The sequence below is a fragment of the Pogoniulus pusillus genome, chromosome 1 (genome assembly GCF_015220805.1).
Source record: "Pogoniulus pusillus isolate bPogPus1 chromosome 1, bPogPus1.pri, whole genome shotgun sequence".
Taxonomy (NCBI): domain Eukaryota; kingdom Metazoa; phylum Chordata; class Aves; order Piciformes; family Lybiidae; genus Pogoniulus; species Pogoniulus pusillus.
The window spans coordinates 15,844,098-15,869,722 of record NC_087264.1 but is presented as its reverse complement, the minus strand read 5'-3'; the positions used below and the strand labels follow the sequence as shown (position 1 = coordinate 15,869,722).

Here is a 25,625-nt window from a genome sequence, read left to right as displayed (position 1 = left end):
AAGAGCAGCTCTTCATCTGAGCATAGCTTCTCTCACTTGCACGGTCAACAGTGCAAATCACTCCTTCATATGGGGACTCCTTCTCAAAGACTGACACTCACAGTTGTGGATCCCTGTCAAAAAGCCAAGGAATGCTACCCTCTCCCATATCCAGGAATGTAAAGACAGATATAGCCTTGCCAGTAGGATGGGAAAGAGTAAAACATGCTTTGTAAAGGTCAACAATTAATCAGTAAAAACGCTAGTTAATATTTTTCTCACCTAGAAAATGTTGGCAAAAGTCCTGAACAACTACCAAGGCAATCAGTTCACCCATTATATTTATTCTTTACTCAATATTTGCTGTCTTGAATTACTAGAATCAACAATCAGATGCATTCTCTCAGTTTCCTAGAGAAATGCTGAGTGAGAACCTTCCCGTATTACCCCAACTGATTAAAGCCTTCACATTTACAGGTCACGAGTTTCCCATCCTGCATCCATCCAGACAACCATTTTCTCTAAAATGGAAAAAATTTGGAGAGGAAGGAAAGGGGAAATTTCACTCACCTAAGCTTGAGCTATCACAGCTTTATGTGAAGATTTTGAAGATTTCACATCTTGTCGCCCTGATACCTAAATATGAATATTGACTAAGTATTACAAACAGCCAGGTAACTAAATTCCATGTGAAGCCTGGCTTGAGTGTTTGCTACCTTTCCTATATCCCTGAACAACTAATGGTTTCTCTTTTGCAGAGCTTTGCCTCTCTAAAGCTTTTGAGATAACTACCAGCATTTGTTTGCCCTTTCAGCAAGTCTCCGTAGCAGATTGCTTGCGGGCAACACCTGTCTCACCCTTCTGAAAAAGCTGTAGAGCACTCCTCACCTACTCTTCTAGAAGTTGTCTGTATTTCTTAGGTGTAACTGAGTAAACATGACTGTAGTTATGTTTTATTATATTACTACAAGTGAGCCAGCAGAATCGCTCGTCTGAACACATAAAAAGTGTCCTAAAATAAAAGCAGGGTTGTGTTGTGCTGCATTTGCAAAATAATATTTATGTTTTTACTAAATCCATGTCCAAGCTAAAAACAAAAGCTAGACACAGTATTACATTTTTCAGGTACAGAAGAATTTTAAAAGGGAACTGAAAGGAAAATGCAGAATGAACTTCTCTGAGCTTTGGGTCCTGTGATTATGTAATCAAATTAGACCTAAGTGCAGGCAAAGGAGGAACAGGAGGAAATGTTGCTGATAGGAGAGCATGACTCAACTAGTGGCAGTAAAGAAGGAAAATTTACTGAGCAGCTACCATGACAGATTCTGAGAAAGCAAAGAAAAATGGGTGGAAATTCCTGTAGAGAAAACTGCAAGTGAGAACATTGCCCTAGAACTATAAATAGAAGAGTGGAAGGCAAATAGTTCTCCTGGTAAATGTCATCAGTCACAATACAGACAAGTGTTTTTTTCAGGTCTTTCAGAGGTAGTATTTTGTGGGCAACTGAGAGAGTGGACTGTTCTCTCTGTTCACTTCTTTGGATGAAGATGTTTCCTTTGTCTGGAATTCTCCAACCATAGTTGCTATTTCAGATTTCAGTTTAATTGTATAAATATTTGAGGAAACCCAGCTACGTCTCTTACAAACACTCTAAAATTAGTTCTCTGATAATTATTTCAACACAGAATTAAAGCAAATGTAGTGGAGAAAAGGCTTTGCTCTGCCTCTTGGCTACAATTCTGTTTCATATAGAGACTTCATCCCTAAGCTTGAAGAAACTTTGATCCAATTTAAATCTTTAAGTGGCGTCTGGATTTTGTATTCGTTCTTAGCAGACTGAGTAGCCAGAGACTTCTGCTGAGGAAGAGCAATGTCTTCCAGAAACAGTTCACTACTTCCCATGGACATTAGATTGTAAATGACATATTTCATCTTTTCTGTTTGAAAGATCCAAGTCCTCCAGAAAGCTGCCTTGTTTAGCTACTGATTGTGCCTAACACCAGTTAAAAAACCAAAAAGGTGTTTTAACTATGCCCCCAAGTCGAGATTGTGTTTCTCTGTGTACGTGTGTGTAGTCGTGGTCAGGTACAATTCTGGAAGCTGTTGTGCAAGCGCATGGCTGTTTTATACACACACTGCAGCACATCAATATTTTGCTGGCTTTGTGTGGTTTGCCACCCATATTCAAATATCAGTGGTCTTGTACTGGGTATAATAGACAAACATTGTTTTAAAAATACAGTATGGGACAGAGTCCAGGAATGTGATGTCATCAACAGAGGGATGAGTCTGTTCTGTTCTGTTCAGGGAGGGGCAGAAAACCAGAAGTTAGGCTCATTCATACAACAGAAGGAGCTTGGCTGTTCCCAGAGACGTGTTGCACTTCACTCCTGCTTAGAAGTGAATTTTCAGTCAAGGTATGTGCTTCCACTTCTGTAAATATGTAAAGTTCTCATTATTTAAATTCAGTATGACTTTTTGCTTCTTGAAAAGCACTTCTTGAATTCTTATTTTGCAGTTCCGTGACAAAAGACCTCATTGTTATCAGTGTTTCAGGAACACAGCAGAGGAAAACAATTACTGCTAATGTGATTTTGTAAGTGGTCAGGTTTGGCAGAGCTGTAATGTTCACAGAAAAAGACTTTATTTCAAAGTACCCAACGTATTAAAAGCACAGGGCTTTTCACCTGCCACAGAAACTATCCAGGGTATGGGCTACTGCAGGGTGGGAATTTCTTCTGTCTCAAGAACACTTCAAGGCTCTAATGACACCATGGGTACCTGTTCTTTCATCTCATAAAGAAATGGTAAGTTCAGGCACTTAGCTTTGGTTTTGGCTGAGAAATTATCTCCAAAATAATAGGGAGAAACCAGAAGCTTTTAAAAGTTAACTTCTTTTTTCTGTACATACTGGTAATTTCCTCTCTGTTTATTGTTTTTATTGTAAACTTTGTGAGGCAGGAAATGTGTATGTGTGTATACTTCACTGCTAATCTGTCTCACCTGTCCTGATTGAATGGCAAAGACTAAAACTCTTAAAGCTTGTTTTTGTGTTACAAAAGGAAAAGTTTTGGATGACCTATAAGCTGCTTTATTAGTTTCTTTCCAACTTCTATAGCCAAATGAAAAAATGAAGTAGGAGCACGATTTATAAGATGTTGATAAAAGCAAAGAAAGCTTAGAATTGGCATTGTAATTAGGATCATGTAGCAAAAAGACCAGAGATTGAAATGCATGCTATGCTTCTGGCTATTCACTTTCCATTACTCAGTATTCTAAACATCTGTCTTAGTGTAATAGTAACAAAATAGCCATAAACCCCAGAGTTAAAACAGTTCTGTCATTACAATCCTTGTTTAATACACTGTATGTAAGTTTACAGATGACATCTCCTCAGACAAGGGTATGCTTTTGTCTTGAACAGCTGTACATATTTTCTTTAATAAGCTAGAATAGGGTTAACTGTGGAAAAACAAAAGTATCTGTTTTTACAGAAGAGTCTCTAAGACTGAACTATCAGGATATTGAGTAATACTGTTCATATGGTTTTTATCTTGTCTCCTGTTCTCTGAGAACGTGCAACCATTAAGAAAAAATAGAGAAATGTCTTTTTGCTTTAGGATCATTCATAGAGTTCCAAATATATTTGTCTTGTTTTCAGTGTGGATAGGGGAAAAGCAATGAGAAGGGATAAGTATACCCAAGTTAATAAAGACTTCAGAGTAGCCAGAGCAGAGACACTTTCAGAAAGTCTTTGTCAGGTTTTCCACTGAGCCGCGTGCGTGCTAGAACAAGATTAACTGAGTTACTCAGACTTACCTGAACATTTTGTACTGACAATTCAACAAAAAACCTCTGACTTACAGCTTCTTGAAATAAACATCTCATCATTGCACTGGGACACAGCTTAAATCAATTCTCACAGCTGGGTAATAGCCGAAGTCTTTTCTGAGACAGAAAACAAGTGGAATTTGTGAGATTTTTAGGACTTCCATTATGGAGATTCTAAAATTCACTGCTTAAAATTAATCAGTGTTATTCTATTCATCATGAAAAGAAGGAGGTGAATAGCCCTGAAAAGCCCAAATCTCACTGGTTTAAAAGTCACAGTTGGAAAAAAAAATCACATTGCAAGTTTAGGAGTACTCACCAGAGAACAGAACTTTGCTTTCAACCCAAATTTCCTCCCAGTAACAAAGTCAGCAGCAGATGTACACCTGAACTCTTTAGCAATGCTGATCAACATAAAGTGGAAAAAAAAAGAGATAATACATGCCATTTAGCTGAAACCTCTGTTTTTAAGTCACACACAAAACAGCCTTGATCTATTGTTAGTCATATTTTAAAAAACTCTCTCTCAGTAGCCCATATATTTCAGTTTCCCCTGCATTACTTAAGGGCTTACCTTTCTTTCTTGTATTGAGCATACTTCACACATCAAGCGGAAAAATTATGTCTCTTACTGGCCCATACACAGCTGCAAAGGAACATGGTACTATAAAGTGGAGACAGAAGCTCTCCTTAGTCAGTCCTCTATAACCAGAGTGAATGAAGAGCTGCTAAAAAAAAATCACAGCCTACAGTAGAGCCTTTGGGTGCTGACTCATAAACCTAGTAGCTGGTGGGCAGATGGTTGAAGCAGTTTCTCTCTGCATCTCCTAACCAGGGCTGGTGAGAAGACAGAGCATCTTTGTACCATGACAGCCCTAAGGCAGGTGGTAGGGCATGTAGGCTCAGCCATTAAGGGGATGCACAGAGAATGGGAGCACCATGGCAACACTTTAGAGTCTGCAGGCTACTCTCTTCACATAGACAAAGTTGTGCTCACTAGTGATCATTACAGTGGTGGGATGAAGGGACATTGCTCCTGTTCCAACATTCTACTAAGGAGACAAATACTGGAAAATAGGCAAAAACGTGATAGAGACCAGAAAAACAGAAGTAGCTAAGTTGCCTGCTGAGAGTATGATGTCTTCAGTCTGATGATAATCTAGTCAAAGCATTGTGGCAAAGCTGTTACATCAAACTTCAGCAAAATGTTTTAAGGCTCTCTATTCCCTGAGGGGATGGAGTTGATTTATTTTTGCTGCTGTGCTATATTTACCTCTCCTGCATCCTAACTCCTCAACTTGATTCAGCAAGGTTGGGCTGATTTTCATGATCCCTACGAACAAATCTAATCATCTGGGTTTGCAGATCCTCTAGTACTGAGCTTTCCACACTAAGAATTCCAGAGTGGTGAAAAAATTGGAAACAAAGATAGACTTCAGGCTATGGCTAATTTGCAGAGAATGCAGCTGTCATAGAATCATAGTATATTTTAAGTTAGAAAATACCTTTATCAACATCAAATCCCAGCCATTAACCAGCAATGCCAAGACCACCACTAAAGGATGTCCTTAAAAGTGTCACATTTGCATGTCTTTTAAATACCTGCAGGTGATCAACCACTCCCTTGGCAGCCTCTTCAAATGCTTGATATCCCTTTTGGTGAAGAATTTTTTCCTTACATTCAGCCTAAACCTTCCCTGGTGCACCTTGAGTTTGTTTCCTCTTGTCCTATCACTTTTTATTTGGGAAAAGAGGCTGGTCCCCACCACTCTACAACATCCTGTTGAGTAGTTGTAGACAACAATGAGGTTGCCCCCTCAGCCTTAACAACCCCTCTTTCTTCAGCTGGTCCTGATAAAACTTGTGCTCTACATCCTTTACTAGATTCCTTACCCTTCTTTAGACATGCTCAATGTCTTTCTTATAGGGAGGAGTCTAAAACAGAATACAGTATTCAAAATGCAGTCTCACCAGTGTTGAGTACTGGTGGAGGATCACTCTCTAGTCCTGCTAGCCACACTATTTCTAATATAAGCCAGGATGGTGTTGGCCTTTTTGGACACCTGGACACACTGTTGGCTCTTTGGGACCCACACCCCCATGTCACTGGAGGTGCTCTGTCCTTTTGCCATGGCAATGATTCCCTGTCACCTGGCTGACTGGCTTAAAGGCTTTTTTCTCTGAAGTCCCATGGGCCACAAAAGAACAGCAGTACATTCCCCTTCAGAAGGGTAACTGTGCCTTCTGTCCTCACACAGAACAAAGCAATAATCCAAGCAACTATCCTGATGTGAAGGGTAAACTACCTGCAAATGCTGGGCAGGCCCCTGAGCATTTTTATTAAAAGCCTCTGTGAAGCCTTTGTGGTACAAAGATGGGACCTGATCCTTAGACACATAAGTAGGAAGAGATAGTGCAGTATATGATACTAGATTTTAGCTCAGACCTTCATGCACCTCATCTTCAGCAGTCTTTCCCTATAAGAAATTGTATTCTGCACACTCTGTATTCTGTTTGGCTTCTGCTTAGATGATATGCTCCTCAAGGCAATTCCTGTCCTTGTGCTTGCATAGCTTTTGCACTTTGATTATCATCCAAGCCTCCAGTCATCAGTATAGCACAGACAGTATGACAATATCTGCAGAGCCATGCTCCAGGCCCTACCTGCTAGACTGGAGCAAACAGCATACTAAGCAAAAATCAGATGAAGGGGTGTAAAAAGTGATACAATTAAGTGCATAGGCTAGGTCTTCATCTGCATTGAATGCTCACAGTGCCATACACATCAGCAGAGCAATGACAGTTTATAGCAGATGGGGTCTTATAGATGTGTTAGCAGGGATGAGACATTTCCTCATTGATAACCTGCTTACCAAATATGATAATGGCCACATCCTTTTTCTGGATTCCTATTCCCAGAGTAAAAGGTCTGTGGAAGGCTTTTTTTCCTAGTCATGAAATCGAGATACAAGAAAGAAACCTATGTAGTGGGTGCTCTCTTAATGATACCAGCAGATAGACTTTGCTGCAGGACACAAATATGGTCCAAGTAAAATTTTACCCTTTTAACTATATAGTTTTATCTCAGTGCTGAACCTCAGCCACTGAATCTTACAACCCATCTAGCATTATCAGTTGTTTATTACAAAGGTCTCATCTCAGCCTTCCATATCCAAGCTCAAGGATGGATTTAAATTCTTTAGACTGAGTAATCTAAATCAAACCCACATGCAGGATCCAGCTTTACCTCCTCAAGCCCAGTTCAGAGATGGCTGTTCTCATTGGCATTTGCTATGCCTCATTCTTCCAGTGCTGAGCTCTGGAAACACACAAACAACTTTCTCCCAGAATAAACAGTAAATCAACAAGCAAATGATTTGTGACACAAGAAGTGACCAGAAAATGTTTTCATTGTGGCAATTCATTCTCTGTCTTTATACACACATAAACAGATACAGACAGACAAATACTTGCAAACATACACAGTGATTCATTATCATCTTGTCAAAGATGTAAAAAATATGTTCCTCTGCATAACTGTTATTCACACAGCCCTGTCCCACCCATTACAATTCTGCAAGGAGCCTCCACCAGTTCCTCCCCTGTACTCAGACTTTGGCTTTTTACAAAACAAATATTTCCATCAGACATTTCTGATGTGCCCATCTACTAAGATCAAAGATACTGCATTTCTTTATGTCTTCTCTTTTGCTGGGAAAGGTCTTTTATTTCCCTTCCAGTTAATGTCAAAGTTTCCAAGTCATGAAGATCTGGGGCTATCTTAGATAAACAAGCAAAAGAAGTGATCTTACAACAAGCTTCATTCTGTGTAGACATTTATAGTAAGTCATAAAGTGAAGTAATGAAGAGCACAGACAATCCATTTGCAAGAAAAAGGACACAGATTTATAAAATGTTCTCAATAGCTCTACTCTTACCTTTTTTCCCCTTCATCTGAGAGTTGCAAGTTCATCTTAAAAAAGATACTGTTCCAACCTGGACATGTTCCAGTATCTCAACATCTCTCTTGAATTGAAGGGCCCAGAACTGGACACAGTACTCAAGCTGTGGCCTGACCAGTGTTGAGTACAGGGGAAGAATAACCTCCCTCGTCCTACTAGCCACATTATTCCTGATGCAGGCCAGGAGCAGGTGTTGATCTGTTGGAAGGTAGGAGAGCCCTGCAGAGGGACCTGGACAGGCTGGATGGGTGGGCAGAGGCCAATGGGATGAGATTTAACAAGGCCAAGTGCAGGGTTCTGCACTTCGGCCACAATAACCCCAAGCAGCGCTATAGGCTGGGGACTGAGTGGCTGGAGAGCAGCCAGGAGGAAAGGGACCTGGGGGTACTGATAGATAGTAAGCTGAAGATGAGCCAGCAGTGTGCCCAGGTGGCCAAGAGAGCCAATGGCATCCTGGCCTGCATCAGGAACAGTGTGGCCAGTAGGACAAGGGAGGTTATTCTTCCCCTGTACTCAGCACTGGTCAGGCCACACCTTGAGTACTGTGTCCAGTTCTGGGCCCCTCAATTCAAGAAAGATGTTGAGGTACTGGAACATGTCCAGAGAAGGGCAACGAAGCTGGTGAGGGGCCTGGAACACAAATCCTATGAGGAGAGGTTGAGGGAACTGGGCCTGTTTAGCCTGGAGAAGAGGAGGCTCAGGGGTGATCTTATTACTGTCTACAACTACCTGAAGGGACATTGTAGCCAGGTGGGGGTTGGCCTCTTCTCCCAGGTAACCAGCAATAGAACAAGGGGACACAGTCTCAAGTTGTGCCAGGGTAGGTATAGGCTGGATGTTAGGAAGAAGTTCTTCACAGAGAGAGTGATTTCCCATTGGAATGGGCTGCCCAGGGAGGTGGTGGAGGCACCGTCCCTGGGGGTCTTCAAGAAAAGACTGGATGAGGCACTCAGTGCCATGGTCTAGTTGACTGGCTAGGGCTGGGTGATAGGTTGGACTCGATGATCTTGGAGGTCTCTTCCAACCTGGTTGATTCTATGATTCTATGATTCTAGGATGCCATTTGCTATCTTGGCCACCTGGACACGCTGCTGGCTCATGTTCAGCTACTATCTACCAGTACCCCCAGGGTCCCTTTCTTCCTGGCTGCTCTCCAGCCTCTCTGTCCCCAGCCTGTAGCGCTGCTTGGGGTTGTTGTGGCCAAAGTGCAGAACCCTGCACTTGGCCTTGTTAAATCTCATCCCATTGGCCTCTGCCCACCCATCCAGCCTTGTCTAGGTCCCTCTGCAGGGCTCTCCTACCCTCCAACAGATCAACACCTGCTCCTAGCTTGGTGTCATCTGCAAACTTACTGATGCTGGACTCAATCCCCTCATCCATAGTCATAATGCATCAGCTGTGAATAGAATCTATGAATGGCTGGGATATTGTTCAGAAAAGTTTTGGTTTATAACTTTTTTTTTTTTCCAGAAACAGCAGATATAGAAGGCATAAGACAACTGTGTGCTCTCTCACTTTTTTGTTTTCAACATACCTCTGAGAAACTTATCTCTTAATTTTTTTCTTTTTATTTGTTTGGTTTTCACTTGGTTGGTTGGTTCTTGTTTGTTTGTTTTTTAAGACAAGAAATTCCAGTTAGCAGACTCAGCAAAAAGGATATTTTCCAGAAGTAGACAGAAGTAGAAGCAGCAAAGTGGAGTAGTGGAGTCAGTTTTGTGTAGATGTTTCCTGCAATGTTTTGGAAATGTTAGTCTTTTCTTGAGATTTAAGGAGGCAGTCATTTATTTTCTTCTACAATAGATGGTGTTCAAATTGCCCTTACAGCTCACTGTAGAATGTAAAAAACTGGAATTTCATTCAGCTACACTTTGCATCATGTACCACCACCGATAGTTTTACTGTGTGCACAGTTTCCATTGCACACTTGTGGGGTTTCTTTTGGTTGGTTTGGGATTTGTTGGTTGTTTTCTCTGGGGGGGAGGTGGTGGTGGTGTTTATTTATTTGTTTTTTTTTAAAGGATTAAATTGAACATATTAATAAGGTTTTACACAGGATAAATGAAAGTTCAAATGGTCTTTAAATAGAGAATAGAAAAATTCCAATTTTTTGACTATTTTAAAGCAGGATGTGATGGTTTGGGAATTACCCATCCTGCCACACTTAAGAAAACCACCCAGACTAGACTCAGCTGGCTGGAAGTTAAGGAATGAAGCTATATTTACAGCTTAGCACAATATACAGCCATATATGTACACACTATTTACAGTTATATACAAGTTAAAAGTAATACAGAAACACAATACCCTTCCCCTACCAATCAGATTGCCAGGAAAGCTCCTGACCCAAAACTCCTCCACACACACCCCTACATCCCCTATTATCCTCCCTTCAGAAATAACCAAATCAACCCACATATATCTCACGTGATAAATCTGAGGTGAGATGTCAAAAAGATGACAAGGAGGTTAGAGGAAAAAAAAGGTTAGGTCAGATTAAAGAGTTAAGGCAGAGCAATCACAGAGACCAGACTGCCAGAAAGAAGAAGCAGAACTGAGAGCTGAGCAGTGTGTGAGAAGTGAGTGTTTTATCTCTATTTTGACTAGTTGTGTTTCTCAGCAGAAAAATGAATGATATAGAGTACTGTTGTTTTTTTTCTTTCTTCTCACAGCTAAGGATTTAATTTCTCTCAGTAAAATATTCCAGTTAGCCTCAAACCAGCACACTGGGTACAATAAGCATCCTGCCTGTGTAAACTATCCAAGTTTTATAACATCTTACATTAAACTCCATGTCAATTTTACATAACTTTGTAATATACCAAAGTCATGTAGGAATCCTTAATCATCATTTATTTTGGAATCCTTTTCCCACTTGAGAAACTAAACCAACCTTCCTTTCTCCCTTCCACATTTCTTCTCTGTTTGCTTTCCCTAACATTATGTTCCCTTCCGGAATTCACATCTGCTCATTTCCTCGTCACTTGTTCGTCCTCTGACATCTTGCCATGGGCCTTTGCTGCCTGCTATGGAGAACTGTCATGTGCAATTCTACCCAGTGCTTTGTCCTCTACAGAACTTGCAAAAGTGATGGCACACAAGTACAGCAGTGACATGATTAACTTAAATCAGACCATTTTTCAAAATTAGCAAAGCAGGTCAGAAGATAAAGTTTCTGTTTCGCAGAAAAATCGGGAAGGGCAGAAGTGAGAAGTGAAAGTCCTGCCTAGAATTAAAGACCCTTGACATTTTGGACATAAACAAGGAATCAAAACACAGAGCACATGGGCACACAGAGGAGATATCTATCTGGGAATGGGTAACACAGACTAGAGATTTTGAATGAGGCATCCTCCATCTTAAGCAAGTGCCTGGGGGATAAGCTGTGGTGAGCTGGGCTCCCATTCTGTCTTTTTTGGAGCAGCTCTACTTTATAAAGATAAGAAAGCATTTTGTCAGCTAGACAGAACAATAGTCAGTCTGGATCTCCTGCCAAGCTGTTAGAAGTCAGTATGTCCCCTACGTTGTTCAGGATCAGAAAAGGCATCTTTACAATATTTTCTGTTAAATTCTCCAAATCTATCATGAAAAATCTTTCTTTCAAAATCAATTTATCCACAAAGTTTCTGTTCATTTTGGTAGGAAAGGAAAATTCTCCTCCTCCAACATTGTGTAAAATATCTCCTACATAGCCATAGCAATATGTGGGAGGCACCAGAAAGTGTCAGCCATTAACTATTGCCAGTGTGCAGAAAGGAAAAGGTCTCTGACCCTGCCTCAGTCTGCAGAGCCACCCTGTGACAACCCAGCACTATGTGACTGCTCAGTCTTTAAAGGATCTTTGGGTTTTGCTAGTTTTGAATATGATAGGTTTTTGAAGGAACTGTGGCATATACTAAAGGAATCTGTCCCTTTAAATCCTTGCCATGTTTGAGGTTTGTTTCTTTTTTTTGTTTGGTTGTTGTGGTTTTTTTCTTCAGTTGCTCTGATACTCTGAAAGTACAAATGGTCATATCTTCTTGGTGAACACCACAGCTCAAATTCCATATATAGAGACTGAAAAACAAATTATCTGCACCAGATAGTCTCTGACATCTCCCAATACTGACAAAACAATGACAATAAATTAATACACAGTTTCATTTCAGAACATTGGCAGAAGATGAATAGGCAAAAATGACCTCTTAATTCAAACAATGGCTATTGTAAATCGGAGCTGTAAATCACACCAATTCTTAGTTGGAGAAGTGTCCTGAGCCTTCCAGACCTCTCCGTGTTGAAAGCTGCGTCAATGTTTGTACAATTTAATCACCAAATCCCTAAGAGCCTGTATTGAATACTTGGTTCTTCCAGCAGAAACATGATGTATTCCTGCTTGAGAATAGTTGTCATTAGAGTTCCCTTGCATTTTCAGTAGGAAAACAGGCCTAATTTGGATGTATACCCACTCTTGAGCTGCTCTAACTATTGAGGTCATTGCAATACAATCTGAAGTTGGCTATAGGTGTGCACATACACACATCATAGAATCAACTAGGTTGGAAGGGACTTCCAAACCATTTGCAATATGTCTTGGGCTTTGCTCTGTGATATACATACTATAATGATTTGTGTTATCTGTACACTGACCTCTTTCCAACTGCAAATGTTTTGTGTAGTGGCTAATTCAGGAGCTGATACGTGAGAATAATATGAAATGACTGTCCCAGCTGCTCAAGAACAGTGTAGCAGGTTGTGTTTGACCTAGGAAGGGCAAAGCAAAACAGCTTTCTGAAACATACCATTTAAGAAGTGAAGCACATTCTGGACTTGAACTTGTCAGTGTTTGTGCCACCATGCTCTACTTTTAGAAGTTCTTAAAAGAGTATGAAATTAAAAACAAAACAAAACCAAGCCACAGATTCTTTAGGATAAAGACAACTTGTCATCTAGACAATGAATATCATGTCATGCTTTGTTGCTTTCCATGCCACAAATCCATGATGCTATAGATAGTTCACTGGGATGCTCCATAAGAAAAAATTCCAGGAGTTTGAGGTCTAAGTTTACAATTTAACATGGATTTTGCAATATGCCTACAGCTGTTGTCAGAGGTACAGAGATCAGACTGTGTGCTAAAGGTGATGACTTGAACAACTTGGATAAACATCATCTCCTCTGAGTTCTACTTGCTTGAAGTGAAAGCTGTAATTTCACTTGAACCTTATACAGTTAATCATACTTTCTAGTCTATTCTGTTATCAGAGTCCCATGTGCTGTTTGCAAACTGCACTATTACTTAGTGAAGCCATTCATATATTCCCTTGGTGGAAGGCATTAAGACAACACAAGGCATTATTACTAATTTATAGAGAGGACAGATTCTTACTGCAATGCCCTCAGCATAAAGGACTCCTATGCTTGCTCAGAGCCATGATTGTGGCTCTGCTATAGAAAAAGTAGTACTGACTGAACCACTTCCAGCTGCTGGCAGAGATGTCTTGGTAGTTGCAAATATCTTTTGCAGAAGTCATCTAGCAGTTTAGAACATAATTCATGTTTCCCCAAAATCCAACACAGACTTATTCAACTCTAGAGTAAAATAATCAGCTACTTGTGTGATAAGAAATGGGCAAATCAGCAGCTGTCAAAGAAATAGATATTAGACTGTGGGACTGAAACCAGTCAGCCACACATACTATGGGCTTCTAGTTTTTGTTATCGGAAGCAGATGGGCTTTTTCTCAAAGGCCACACTTATGAAAGCCAGTGGTGAACATGTGGAAGGTGATCTGCATTGTTGCAAATACCCCTCACATGATAGTGATTGGAGGCATTGGAGATGGCAAATCTCTGACTTTTTTTTCCTGAACGTCTGTTACAGTGTTCTCAGGGCACTAGAAGTAAAGTGCTTTCAGGGCACAGAGCCAGTTCATCCTCTCCCTTAAGTGTTTAATGCACAAAAGGAGCAACACAGGCAAATACTGTTTGGCCATTAGACCTTTTCATTTTGCCTAGTCATAAGAATTTAGAGCTGATACCCAGGGAAAAACAGCAGCATTTCAAGTGCTAAGAAGGGGTGGCTAAATTGAGCTGGAGAGGCCACACAGAGTAAAACAACAAATAGCAAAGTTTTAGAGGAGGTTCACATGCATAGCAGTGAGACAGCCTTAAGTGGAGATTTGTGTGCACATGAACAGCTCTCCTGGGACTCCACTACAGCAAGAATCAGTTACTACTACCTGGCAAACAGAAGTGCTTCAGGACTCAGAGTTTTATCATGTTATTTACTCCACCTCTGTTGCTCTATTAATATTGTCCAGTAATTTCTGCAAGATATTTCCATTGTTCTCTGCAACAAGTATATCAAGCATTATATGTCACTGACACACTTAATCTGTGCTCTCCTATAATGAGAACAAACATGAAACTACTTAGTTGGACCACGAGACCATTGCTGAGAACCTACTCTAAGAATATTTTCTCTAGCCCACTTGTTAAAAATTGCCATTAGCCAGTTGAAAATGTCACCTATTTCTTCTCCAAATTAACTGTTTTCAGCATGGTAGCTGCAGTACTTTTGTTTTATCTGGGCTTCAGGAAAGGTTATTTTCTAAAGCAGGAAATTCTTACTTTAACAAAGAATATAATCTAGCTGCACAAGATATTCTACATACAATTTTGATGTATTTTTTTTCTTTATCAATGGGAACAGGTTCCCTTAGCTATTCACTGGGCTTAAGGTATTGTCTGTCACTTGAGAGATGCATTGTACTGTGTGAAACCATGAGACCTGCCATTTTACATGACATCAGGTTTATGCAATGGATTTTAAAGTGGTCCAACAACACCATAGTGTTAAGCTCTCTGAATTTTGCAGTGGTGATGGAGTACAGCAATCCTTTGTCTACAACAGAGAATTTCTGTGGTGCCTGCAGTGCTCGTGGAAGAGGATACAACCTCCTCTGATCCTGTTCCAACTTGATAAATCTACATGTCATATCACAAAACTCAGGAAGTTTATAGTCTCCTCATTTGTCCACATACTTCAGTTAGCTGTGTGAGTTGTGATCATTCAGCTTTGTAGATAGACATCAGGAGGGCAAGAGGGTTAAGGAACATGCAAGATTTCAGCCCTGGGACAAGGCTTCAGGCTTTCCCAGCAGCAACTGCCATCTGACAGGGAGCCTTGTGTTGTTCCTGGTGTCAAAGCATGTTATTTTCACTCCAGTCAGAGCTTTAGCTTCTTCTCTTCCTGTACAAATGTGCTTGCTCCCATTCATCACTGTTTGCAAGGTTAAGTGGTGATAAGCCAGATAGGAAAAACTAGCAGATTATCAACTTTTCCGCAGGAGATCCAGTGTTGAGTACAAACTCTGTAAAGATGAAAAATGTGACCAAAACATTATCTGATCATTGCCCCTATTGGCAGAAGACCTTTGAGCTGATGACAGAACTAGTGAGTTTTGTGAGTCTAAGCAAATAAGATCAAGATCTGGGTTTATTTATGCTATACTGCAAACCAAGTGTGTTGTCCTCCTTTACTTCCCTCTACCAAGCCCTATGAGGAGAGGCTGAGGGAGCTGGGGTTGTTTAGCCAGGAGAAGAGGAGGTTCAGGGGTGACCTCATTGATGTCTGCAGCTACCTGAAGGGAGGCTGTAGCCAGGTGGGGGTTGGTCTCTTCTGCCAGGCAACAAGCAATAGAACAAGGGGACACAGTCTCAAGTTGTGCCAGGGGAGGTATAGGCTGGATGTTAGGAGAAAATTGTTGCCAGAGAGAGTGATTGGCATTGGAATGTCACTGTCCTTGGAGGCGTTCAAGAAAAGCCTGGATGAGGCACTTAGTGCCATGGTCTAGTTGACTGGCTAGGGCTGGGTGCTAGGTTGGACTGGATGATCTCGGAGGTCTCTTCCAATCTGATTGATTCTGTGATTCTACCTAGCAATAATCAAGGTCTCAGACAGTACAGACACACTCCCTTTGCTCTGCAAATTTGCAAGGGTCCCTGATCTACATCTGCAGTCTTTGTCTCTTCATTTTTGTCAGTATCTCCTTTGCTTGTGGTTTTGAAAAAGGCAGACACTCATCCTGAAAGCTGAGCTGAGTGAGAATCTTAAACCAGTGCATTCATGGTGAATTAGCAGCATTCCTGACTGTGTTATTGTTGTAAGCTAGTGCTTGTCTTCAAAAGTAGCAAACACCTTGAAAAAAGGAAGAGGAAAGTTTGATGTCATTTTCCAAGTTTGGCCTTTTAACCCTTTACCAAGAATGAAATGCAAAACATCATTTTGAACCAAATATGAACATCAAGTGAACAAACCCCAAAAGAACAGAAGACAGACACTGCAGCAGGTGGACTCTAAGCTCCACTACATACACTCAGAGCTTCCTGAAAGCAAATGCTGTTAAAAAAGCCCAAGATACCGGTGTCCCAAGCTGGGCTGACCTGATATCATATACATGGGAAGAACATTGATAAGACACAGAGGTGTGTGATAACCATGTGTACAGACATGATAGGGCTCACTCTATCTCTGAAAGGGCAGTCTGTGAGTCACGTAGCCCAGACCTGAACCTGAAGTGTGGACTGAGTCTTGGATGATGATGACCAACCGTATTTCCCACAAAAGAGTTCTCAAGAAAGAACTCATTTGGGTGAGTGTGCTTGTTTAACACTTAGATGTGCTTGTTTAACACTTTGATTTGAGAGCATCATGTGTTTAATCTCTTTGTAGACATATTCCACATTGAGATAACTGGGGATGGAGAAAAAGCAAAAATCTCAGTAAATCAGAACAGTTTAAGTTTTCTCAGAGGTGTTTGAACAGTAGAAATTGAAGTTTGTGCTGGAAGTGGGAGAAAAGTTGTGATTTTCTCTGCTTTCTGAGTAGTTTGATAGCTGTTTTGTTAATTCACCCTTCTCAACTCATGAACTACAATGGTAAACACTGCTGAACAAAGTACAGGAAGTTCTACTGTGTTTTTTAATCCATCATGTACTAAAAAAGGAAGGAAAGATCTGTACAACACTAACAAAATAGAAATCACCAGGAAAACAAAACTTTAAGCCAGTCATTGAGGTCTAAGTTTAACTTAGGGAATTGCTGCTGTAAGCACCTTACTAGCTATAGAGTTTTTTATGTATCAGATTTTCAGTTCTTAGTGGTTTCACAGTTACAGACTCCATTTATTGTCAAACTCTCAAATGTTAGCAGGAGGTTGACCATGAAAAATCAGCTGAGGAATTTACCCTCACATTTAGTTTCTTTTCCAATCTATGACTTTCTAGGATATGCCTCAAACCAACACTAGAACAGTTTTCAAGCAATTTGGCATTTTTCATTATTCATTTTCTTATACTCTTCTCTTTTTAATGCAACAAAACTTCCAATAAGCCTTTCTCTCCAGGAGGAGTTTTCTCCTACAGTGTATCACCAGTGGCAACTATTTTATGAGGTATTTATGAAATCTAGGATCTCTCAAAGGTTCCCATAGAATAGGAATTACACAGCTCCAAAGAACACTACACTGCACTTGATCTTAGCCAAAAGGCCAAGAAGTGAGTTTGCAGATGACACCAAGCTAGGAGCAGGTGTTGATCTGTTGGAAGGTAGGAGAGCCCTGCAGAGGGACCTGGACAGGCTGGATGGGTGGGCAGAGGCTAAAGGGATGAGATTTAACAAGGCCAAGTGCAAAGTTCTGCACTTTGGCCACAATAACCCCAAGCAGCGCTACAGGGAAGAAAGGGACCCTGGGGGTACTGATAGATAGTAAGCTGAAGATGAGCCAGCAGTGTGCCCAGGTGGCCAAGATAGCCAATGGCATCCTGGACTGCATCAGGAACAGTGTGGCCAGTAGGACAAGGGAGGTTATTCTTCCCCTGTACTCAGCACTGGTCAGGCCACACCTTGAGTACTGTGTCCAGTTCTGGGCTACTCAATTCAAGAGAGATGTTGAGGTGCTGGAACGTGTCCAGAGAAGGGCAACAAAGCTGGTGAAGGGTCTGGAACATAAACCCTATGAGGAGAGACTGAGGGAGCTGGTGTTGTTTAGCCTGGAGAAGAGGAGGCTGAGGGGTGACCTCATTGCTGTCTACAACTACCTGAAGGGAGGTTGTAGCCAGGTGGGAGTTGGTCTATTCTCCCAGGCAACCAGCAATAGAACAAGGGGACACAGTCTCAAGTTGTGCCAGGGGAAGTATAGGCTGGATATTAGGAGGAAGTTCTTGCCAGAGAGAGTGATTGGCATTGGAATGGGCTGCCCGGGGAGGTGGTGGAGTCACCATCCCTGGAGGTGTTCAAGAAAAGACTGGATGAGGCACTTAGTGCCATGGTCTAGTTGACTGGCTAGGGCTGGGGGATAGGTTGGACTGGATGATGTTGGAGGTCTCTTCCAACCTGGTTGATTCTATGATTCTATGAACAACTACACAAGCTAGCACATGTAACATCACAGGAATTAAATCTCTACAGGCCCTTGTTTTAAGAGGTGTCCGGCGTGTCCAAGTTCTCTGTTTAGCTGCATATTGGGGACTAAGTCATGTAGCTCATCTCAGAAATTTTCACAGGAAGAATACTTCTGAGAGGCTGAATCCACTTACATTTGTGAATTAGTCTCAGTAAAGTTACCACTCATGAATAGTACAATGATACGTGGCACTTACAAATATTACACTAGGAATGATAGATGATTGTGGGGCACTACATTTCTGTCTAAATGTGAGTTGTTTTTCCTCTATACTTCAGAGAAGGAGAAGAAATATTTCTGCAAGAAAAGTGGTTTGTTGTAAAACTTATTTCTTGCTGGACATTTCTAGATTATGTTTCATTTCAGTGAGATACAAAAGGCTAAAATATAGATGGTTTTTAATTTTGAGGAATAGAGAGTTCTCTGGAATGCAGAAGTGGTTATCAACATGCAGATTTTTAAAGGGTCAGAAAGTCTGAAAAAAATTAGTGTGTGGAGGCACATTTGATTTCCCCCCTGTTATTTTACCTATAGATAATACCTTTTGTGAGGAGAAATATTAAACAATAAACCAAAACAATTTGCCTCTAGCTCATTTGTTTCAGCTCCTGCCAATGTGTCACAGAGCTTGACATGGCATACCTATCCTCCCAAGAGACAAGAAGCAGGTGTTTTCCTTGAAAACAGCACTAAGCTAAGGTCCAATTCATTGGGTACTGCAGCAAATTCTTATTCACTTCAAATACTTTAAAAATAGGGAACGCCTATTTTAAGCAGTTATTTTATAAGAAATCAACAGCTTCTCTTTTTTGTCTCTTAAAACTTGGACTGTTTTAAAAAGCAAAGCACCAGGAGCCTCCCTTTCTTATCTTCCTTTACTAGAATTTTGTATTTCATTTTACAGTTATAATGCTCTGGTTTGTACTGCCTGTAATGCTCTATTAAGCACAAAGATCTGCTAGTGGAGTTAGTATAGAGTTTCACCCTTTAACCTCAGTGCCAACAGCAAGGTTCAGTGGAGCCCCTGCTGTCTCTAGGTACTTCCAAAACTCCATGCACTTTTCAAAATGCCCCTATTCCAAACACCTGAATTGCTTTCTAAACATCTGGTTGCCACTTTGCCTCAAAATCACAGAATATTTTGTCACCTCTATACACATTGAATGCAGCCCCATAGGTTTTCTGTTGAAAAGAGAGGCAAAACTTCCTGTTGCTATGTCAGACTAAGTTGTCCATGAATGTAGATTTCAATTTTAATTTCCTGTGCATCATTCTTGCTTTACTGACTTAATATCTCTGCTTCTGCTTCCAGATATCTCTGTTCATGCTTTTATTTTTTTCTTTTCTAGCTATCTAAAGAGATAACTGAAGCTACATAAAGATTAGAAAGGTAAATAATGCATACATGTAGAAATGAGGCTTCAACAGGCCAAAACATCACATGGCAGCTCAGAAACCCCTCCCTCCACACTGCCAGAAGGCGAAGTTACAGGATAACAGGATGTTAGGGGTTGGAAGGGACCCAAGGGGATCATCGAGTCCAACCCCACTGCCAGAGCAGGCTTTGCTGTACAGATATTATTTAGAGAAAAGTATGACTATCTGAGGCATTATTTAACATTATGAGGAGAGGCTGAGGGAGCTGGGGTTCTTTAGCCTGGAGAAGAGGAGGCTCAGACCTGACCTCATTGACGTCTCTGCATCTACCTGAAGGGAGGCTGTAGCCAGGTGGGGTTGGTCTCTTCTCCCAGGCAACAAGCAACAGAACAAGGGGACACAGTCTCAAGTTGTGCCAGGGAAGGTATAGACTGGATGTTAGGAGGAAGTTCTAGGAGTGGTTTGCCGTTGGAATGGGCTGCCCAGGGAGGTGGTGGAGTCACCGTCCCTGGAGGTGTTCAAGAAAAGCCTGGATGAGGCACTTAGTGCCATGGTCTAGTTGACTGGCTATGGCTGGGTGCTAGGTTGGACTGGATGATCTTGGAGGTCTCTTCCAAGCTGATTGATTCTATGATTCCATGATTTAGTAGCCATCTTTGCCAATCTGCCAACTCATGCACTGCAGACCTAGTAGCCCCAGACTTCCTCACAAAAGTTGGGCCATTAATATTTTCTGTGACTTGCTTGCAGGAAGAGATTGTGGCACAGAGATAGAAATACAAAAGTGATTCCTCTGAGAAGCCAAGAATCATACTGCTTGCAAATATTTGTCCTTGCTCCTGCAGCTTTCTCAGTGCAAATTAGCACTTCTTATATTTTAGGAAGCTATGCCCATTGATGCATAAATATGAGAAGAGAAAAAAAAAAAGCAATAAATCTCAAAGAATTGAAAAATATTTGCCACAGCTTTTTTTCTCATGAATAAAGTCTGGTAAAGGTTCTCTCCAGTTAACCTATTGGTTATGATGTTTGATGTTGCTTTATCCCCTCTATCTCATCCACTTAAAATTGGTCCATGCAGTTCTTAGTAATTAGTTCTGTGAAACTCTCTGCAGGCATGCAGGTTGCCTACGAGAAAGCAACCTAGAGAACTGTACTGTAACCCTGTTCAAAGCCATGCTTTTTAGGACAGTAGGAAAAGCAGACCCAGCTTTTTCTTTTTTAAGTTGGTCTTTTGCAGCAATAAGTTAGATGTAGCAATCTCATGTCACCTTTTTTCTTTTCCTCTACACAGGAATGGTTTCCATCACAACTGAAAATGTTACACAACTCTACAACGTCATGGCCACCCAGGAGTTCACAGTCAGCCCAGGAAATGTTCATAATCATTCAGAAGTGCATCAGCCAAATAAATATGAATGTATTAATTCAGATCTGTGGCAATGGCTGCATAATTTTCAGCCTGGATTCCTCTGGTTTATATTTATTCTGGGGGCAATAGAAAATTGCTTTGTCCTCATTGTCCTGTGTTTCCACAAAAGTCGTTGCACAGTGGCTGAAATTTACCTAGCAAACATGGCAGTTGCTGACCTGATGTTAGTCTGTGCCTTGCCTTTCTGGGCCATTAATATTTCTAATATGTTCCACTGGCCTTTTGGCCTATTCCTTTGTAAAGCTGTCAATGTAATGAGCCATATGAATTTATATGCTAGCATTTATTTCCTGACACTAGTGAGCATCGATCGCTATCTGGCCTTGGTGAAAACCATGTCTCTTGGACGGATGCGACGAACTGTCTGTGCTAAATGGAACAGCTTTGTGGTGTGGACTTGTGCACTGCTCATATGTTCACCTAGTATTGTGTTTCGAAATCTACAATATTTTGCAGAATACAATATCACAGCCTGCTCTCTTCTTTACCCAGCCCCCTACTGGCATCCTGCAAACAATGGCTTGCTGAATATTGTGGGCTTTGTGATCCCACTCTGTGTCATTACCTATTGCACTACCCAAATCATCAAAACCTTACGCAGCAATGAGCTACAAAAACTGAAGTTTGTCCAGACAGAGAGGAAAGCCACTATGCTGGTCCTTGCTGTGCTCTTGCTGTTCATTGTTTGTTGGCTTCCATTCCAGATCAGCACACTCATTGACACAATCTGTTACTTTTTACCTACTTTAAAATGCTTGGAAGAAATCAATGACATAGCGACACAGATAGCTGTATACTGTGCCTGTAGCAACAGCTGCCTGAACCCAGTCCTGTATGTAATTGTTGGAAAGCACTTCCAGAAGAAGGCTGTGGAATTCTGCAAGGGCTTGTTCCCAAAGAGGTACAGAAGATCACAGTCTGTGCAGATGGAAAACTCCCTGGACACTTTAAAAACTTCCATTTCAAGTGACTACGCAAGGAAAAAGTCTATGTCTATTTTCCAGTTACCACGATAGCACAATACATTCATTGCAGGGAAAAAAAGCCTTCTAACATATCAGTCTCCACTAATATCCATGTGCTACTGGTTCACAGAATAAACACCATTCTGGGGAAACCAACAATTTGATCTTGAAGGCAGCTCCATACAAAGACCTGATTTTTGGATACAGTTTTTGGACTCTTCCCATGATTGAATCCTACTTTGTAGCATATTTCCATGACTGAATAATATTTAATGCAATTGCACTTCTAAGGTGTACATAGATGTACATACAGTTCTCTGATTAGAGCCCCAGTAGAGAAGCTATTGTGAAGATTGTGCAACTATTATGGTACCCATACAGTCTGTTTAACTAGAGTTTTGATAGGAGGTGCTTGTTTTTGAGTAAGCTCTGGTAAATGCTTTGTTTTTCATGGATTCATAGAATACCAAGGTGGAAAGGAGCAACCTTTCAGGGCAAGAATATTGTTTAAATCAGATGGCCCAACAGTCTGTTGAGCTGTTTAATGTAGGGGAATCCACCACCTTCCTGTGGGACTATTATTCAACTGGATTTTAAGGTGTGGCCATTTTCTGTACTTTTACTTTTTGTGTTAAGTCATCCAAAACTATTTTGACTGCTTGATGGACAAGGTGGCTGAAGCACCTCTCCTATAAGGACAGGCTGAGACAGTTGGGATTGTTCAGTTTGGAGACAAGAAGGTTCCAAGGAGACCTTATTGTGGCCTTTCAATATCTGAAGGGGGCCTACAAAAAAGCTGGTAAGGGACTTTTTAGGACTAGAGGGAATGGATCCAAGCTAGAGGAGGGTAGAATTAGATTAGACATTAGGAAGAAGTTTTTCACCGTAAGGGTGGTGAGACACTGGAAGAGGTTGTCCAGGAAGGTGGTGGAAGTCTCATCCCTGGAAGTTTTTAAAACCAAGCTGGATGTTGCCCTGGGCAACCTGATCTAGTGGAAGATATCCCTGCCCATGGCAGGCGGGCTGGAACTGGATGATCCCTGAGGTCCTTTCCAACCCTGACAATTCTATGATTTTATGATTCCACTTGCCTTTTTGCAGCTGTTCTGTCCCTGCTAGCTACAGGTTTACATCAGCTTGTATATATGGAAAGTACCTCAAAAAGAGTGAAACACTAGTACAAGGAAAGCTGTATGAAGTTAGCTAAGTTTTCTTTGTAGCAGGAGATCCCTTACTGCTTATGCAACAAAGTAAAAGCACTGACTCTTTTTGAAGTAAGTGAATGCTACTTACATTTACCTGCAGCTCAGATCAGAGACTTAGTTTTTAATATTTAAAAAGCATAATTAATATTTTTAACATTATTTAATGGAAATGGAAGAGTGCAGGACAGCTGGTATAATCTCACAAGTTTAAAAAACTAAGAATGTGAAGGAGAGCATCAACTAACTGTCTTAAAAATCTAACTGAAGCTAATACAAGTCTTGAAATCTCTGAGTATTAAAGAATGTTCTTTTCAGACAACCTACATTTCATTTGTCATCTGAGTGATTTTAAGAGAAGCTTACTTTTCCCCCAGTTGAAATGGATTTACGATCTAAATTGAGTTTACATAGAAGATTAGCTCATAGTGTACTGAACTGTCAGTATTCCCTTTTTTTCTCTAGGAACCTTGATCAGAAAGAGAGATGATGATCTAAAATCTTCCAAAACTAGTAGAGCCTTTGTTCTTTTCAATGTGCTTGAGGTTACATACTTAACACCACTAAGGGAAATGGAATTTGGTGATAAAAATAGGCTACAAGTGTGTGGTCTTTACTCATCAGAGCTTGAATGGAGCAAAAAAGTTCCACTTAAGATGGAAAATTTATGTGAAATCTTCAACTAATTAAACCCAAACGTGCTCTAGGAGTGTGTGCATGTGCTATAAAACCTATGGGATTTAGATCACTATGGATGATTTATAGGGATTTTCCATAGGTTTTCTTTAATAATGCAGTATAATCCTATGCCATAAATGCTTCTGTTGTTCATTGGCAATAGAAGACATATTTGAGTATTTGGTACCAAGAAGCAAAATAGAAAATTGTTATTGTATTAATGTGACATTAATTTAATTAACGTAAATATGTAGACACGATATTTTGCTGTGCAATGAGCATGTACAACAGAAAATAAACTACTTTAAGAAATGAGATTTTCTGGCATTTTCTTCTCTAGCCCTTATCACATTACTCTGGAGGGACTTCTCAGAAGTGCAGCTCTGGTAGGTACTTTCACTTCCTGTTGTACAATGAAAAGTGATCTGAAACCACAAAATTTTAGCTATTTTTAAAGATCTGAGTTAGCTTTGTTTTCAGAGCCCATTTCTAAGCAGTTCTGACCACTCTCAGTCCCTTTAGAAGTTAGTCTTAAGGCAGCTCTGGATGCTGGAACCTTTTCAATAATTTTTTGGGGGGTTGGTTTTGGCTTGGTAGTTTTGTTTTCTTGGTTTTATGTTTGTTTTGTTTTGATTGACGTCTGCTAACAGCTCAAGCTCCCATGAAACAACAGATATTACTTCGGGTTTTTTTGTGAGAGCTTGGGGTACACAAGAGTCTATAGGTGCTGTCTGCAGGATGGGCCCTCTGCGTAAAGCCTTTACTCTTCTCTCAAAGCACACCAACACCACCACCAATGTAAACCAGCCCCTGCAGATCACAGAATGAAAAACTGTGGTTTGCAGAGTCTTTGATTCTCCCTCTTACCTCCTTTCCAGTGTGATCATGTATTGTTCAGTATTCACATGTACCATTTACACAGGTAACAAAAAACCTGAAGAAACTATGTGCATTGTCCATGTGCACTTGCCTACCAGCAGGTTACAGTCACACTTAGCCTCTTAGCTCTGGCAAAACCAAGACAAAATATGAGAAAGGTTCTTGGTAAAATGAGAGCAGTCACTGGCTTGAGGATCTCAGAGCTGGAGATATCGAATTGCAGCCACATGACCATTCTATTCCTCTTTATACTTTACCCCCTTCCCCCGCCCCTAGCTGCTCCCATCTTCCCTTTTACTTGAGGCTTCCACAGCTTTTCCTGAGACTTTTACCATGCAAACAGCAGATTCTGCATTCAGTGAGATGGAGGTGGCTGGGGACTACTTATGGAGGAATAGTAATTATATCAAAAGCTAGATGATATTTCTGGCTTGCAGTGGGCTGGAATAATTCTCAACTTTTCTGTCATCTTTTCCCAGATTGACTCTTGGCTTCACTTGTAATGCAAAATACTGAAAGCCATTAGCACAAACAGCTGGTGCTTGCTGTGAACAGGACAAGATTGCTCTTTTTAGGCAGGGTTTCTGTGGAGAAATCAGGATGTTGGTTCAGGTCTCTCAAATACCCAAGCAGCATTTTATCCATTGAATCATCCTTTCGTTCCATTCTTCCATCAGCTTATCCTGGTTTTCCAGCCTATATTGACTCCTTCCATATTGTGTTCTTTCAGTCTCTGTAAACCGTAGTTACTAGGGCTTGGTTGTTGCTGCACTGTGATTCTAGCAGGATCATTTGTTAGGAACTGTAAATCACTGCACCAGAGTTAAAGTTCTGCTTAGCAACCACTATCCATAGCATATGTAAAGAAATCCAGCC

The 25,625-nt window shown here is 40.8% G+C and overlaps 1 protein-coding gene and 2 long non-coding RNA genes across 7 annotated transcripts in view; 1 reads left to right on the top strand and 2 right to left on the bottom strand.

The window, feature by feature from the left end:
• Positions 1-930, bottom strand: part of LOC135174703 (uncharacterized) — a 63,714-nt gene extending 62,784 nt beyond the window's left edge. For both annotated transcript variants that reach the window (XR_010302060.1, XR_010302058.1), the window contains exon 1: positions 550-930. This is a non-coding gene — a long non-coding RNA (uncharacterized LOC135174703). The remainder of the gene's footprint in view (positions 1-549) is intronic.
• Positions 745-24,187, top strand: BDKRB2 (bradykinin receptor B2). 4 transcript variants are annotated; one of them, XM_064142122.1, is made up of 4 exons: positions 745-1,354; positions 2,287-2,396; positions 19,566-19,606; positions 20,888-24,187. In XM_064142122.1, exon 4 carries the CDS (start codon positions 20,890-20,892, stop codon positions 22,039-22,041), a length of 1,152 nt encoding a protein of 383 aa, XP_063998192.1. In that variant the 5' UTR covers positions 745-1,354; positions 2,287-2,396; positions 19,566-19,606; positions 20,888-20,889; the 3' UTR covers positions 22,042-24,187. The 4 variants fall into 4 exon arrangements, with proteins under 4 accessions (XP_063998192.1, XP_063998165.1, XP_063998182.1 ...); XM_064142095.1 differs by lacking the exon at positions 19,566-19,606 and having other exon boundaries at positions 749-1,354; XM_064142112.1 differs by lacking the exons at positions 745-1,354; positions 2,287-2,396 and adding an exon at positions 2,482-2,786.
• Positions 3,273-4,509, bottom strand: LOC135180550 (uncharacterized). The gene is made up of 4 exons (XR_010304486.1): positions 4,385-4,509; positions 4,130-4,214; positions 3,844-3,927; positions 3,273-3,764 (listed from the first exon to the last, which is right to left on the bottom strand). It is a non-coding gene; the product is annotated as an uncharacterized LOC135180550 (long non-coding RNA).
• Positions 24,188-25,625: the final 1,438 nt, after the last annotated feature.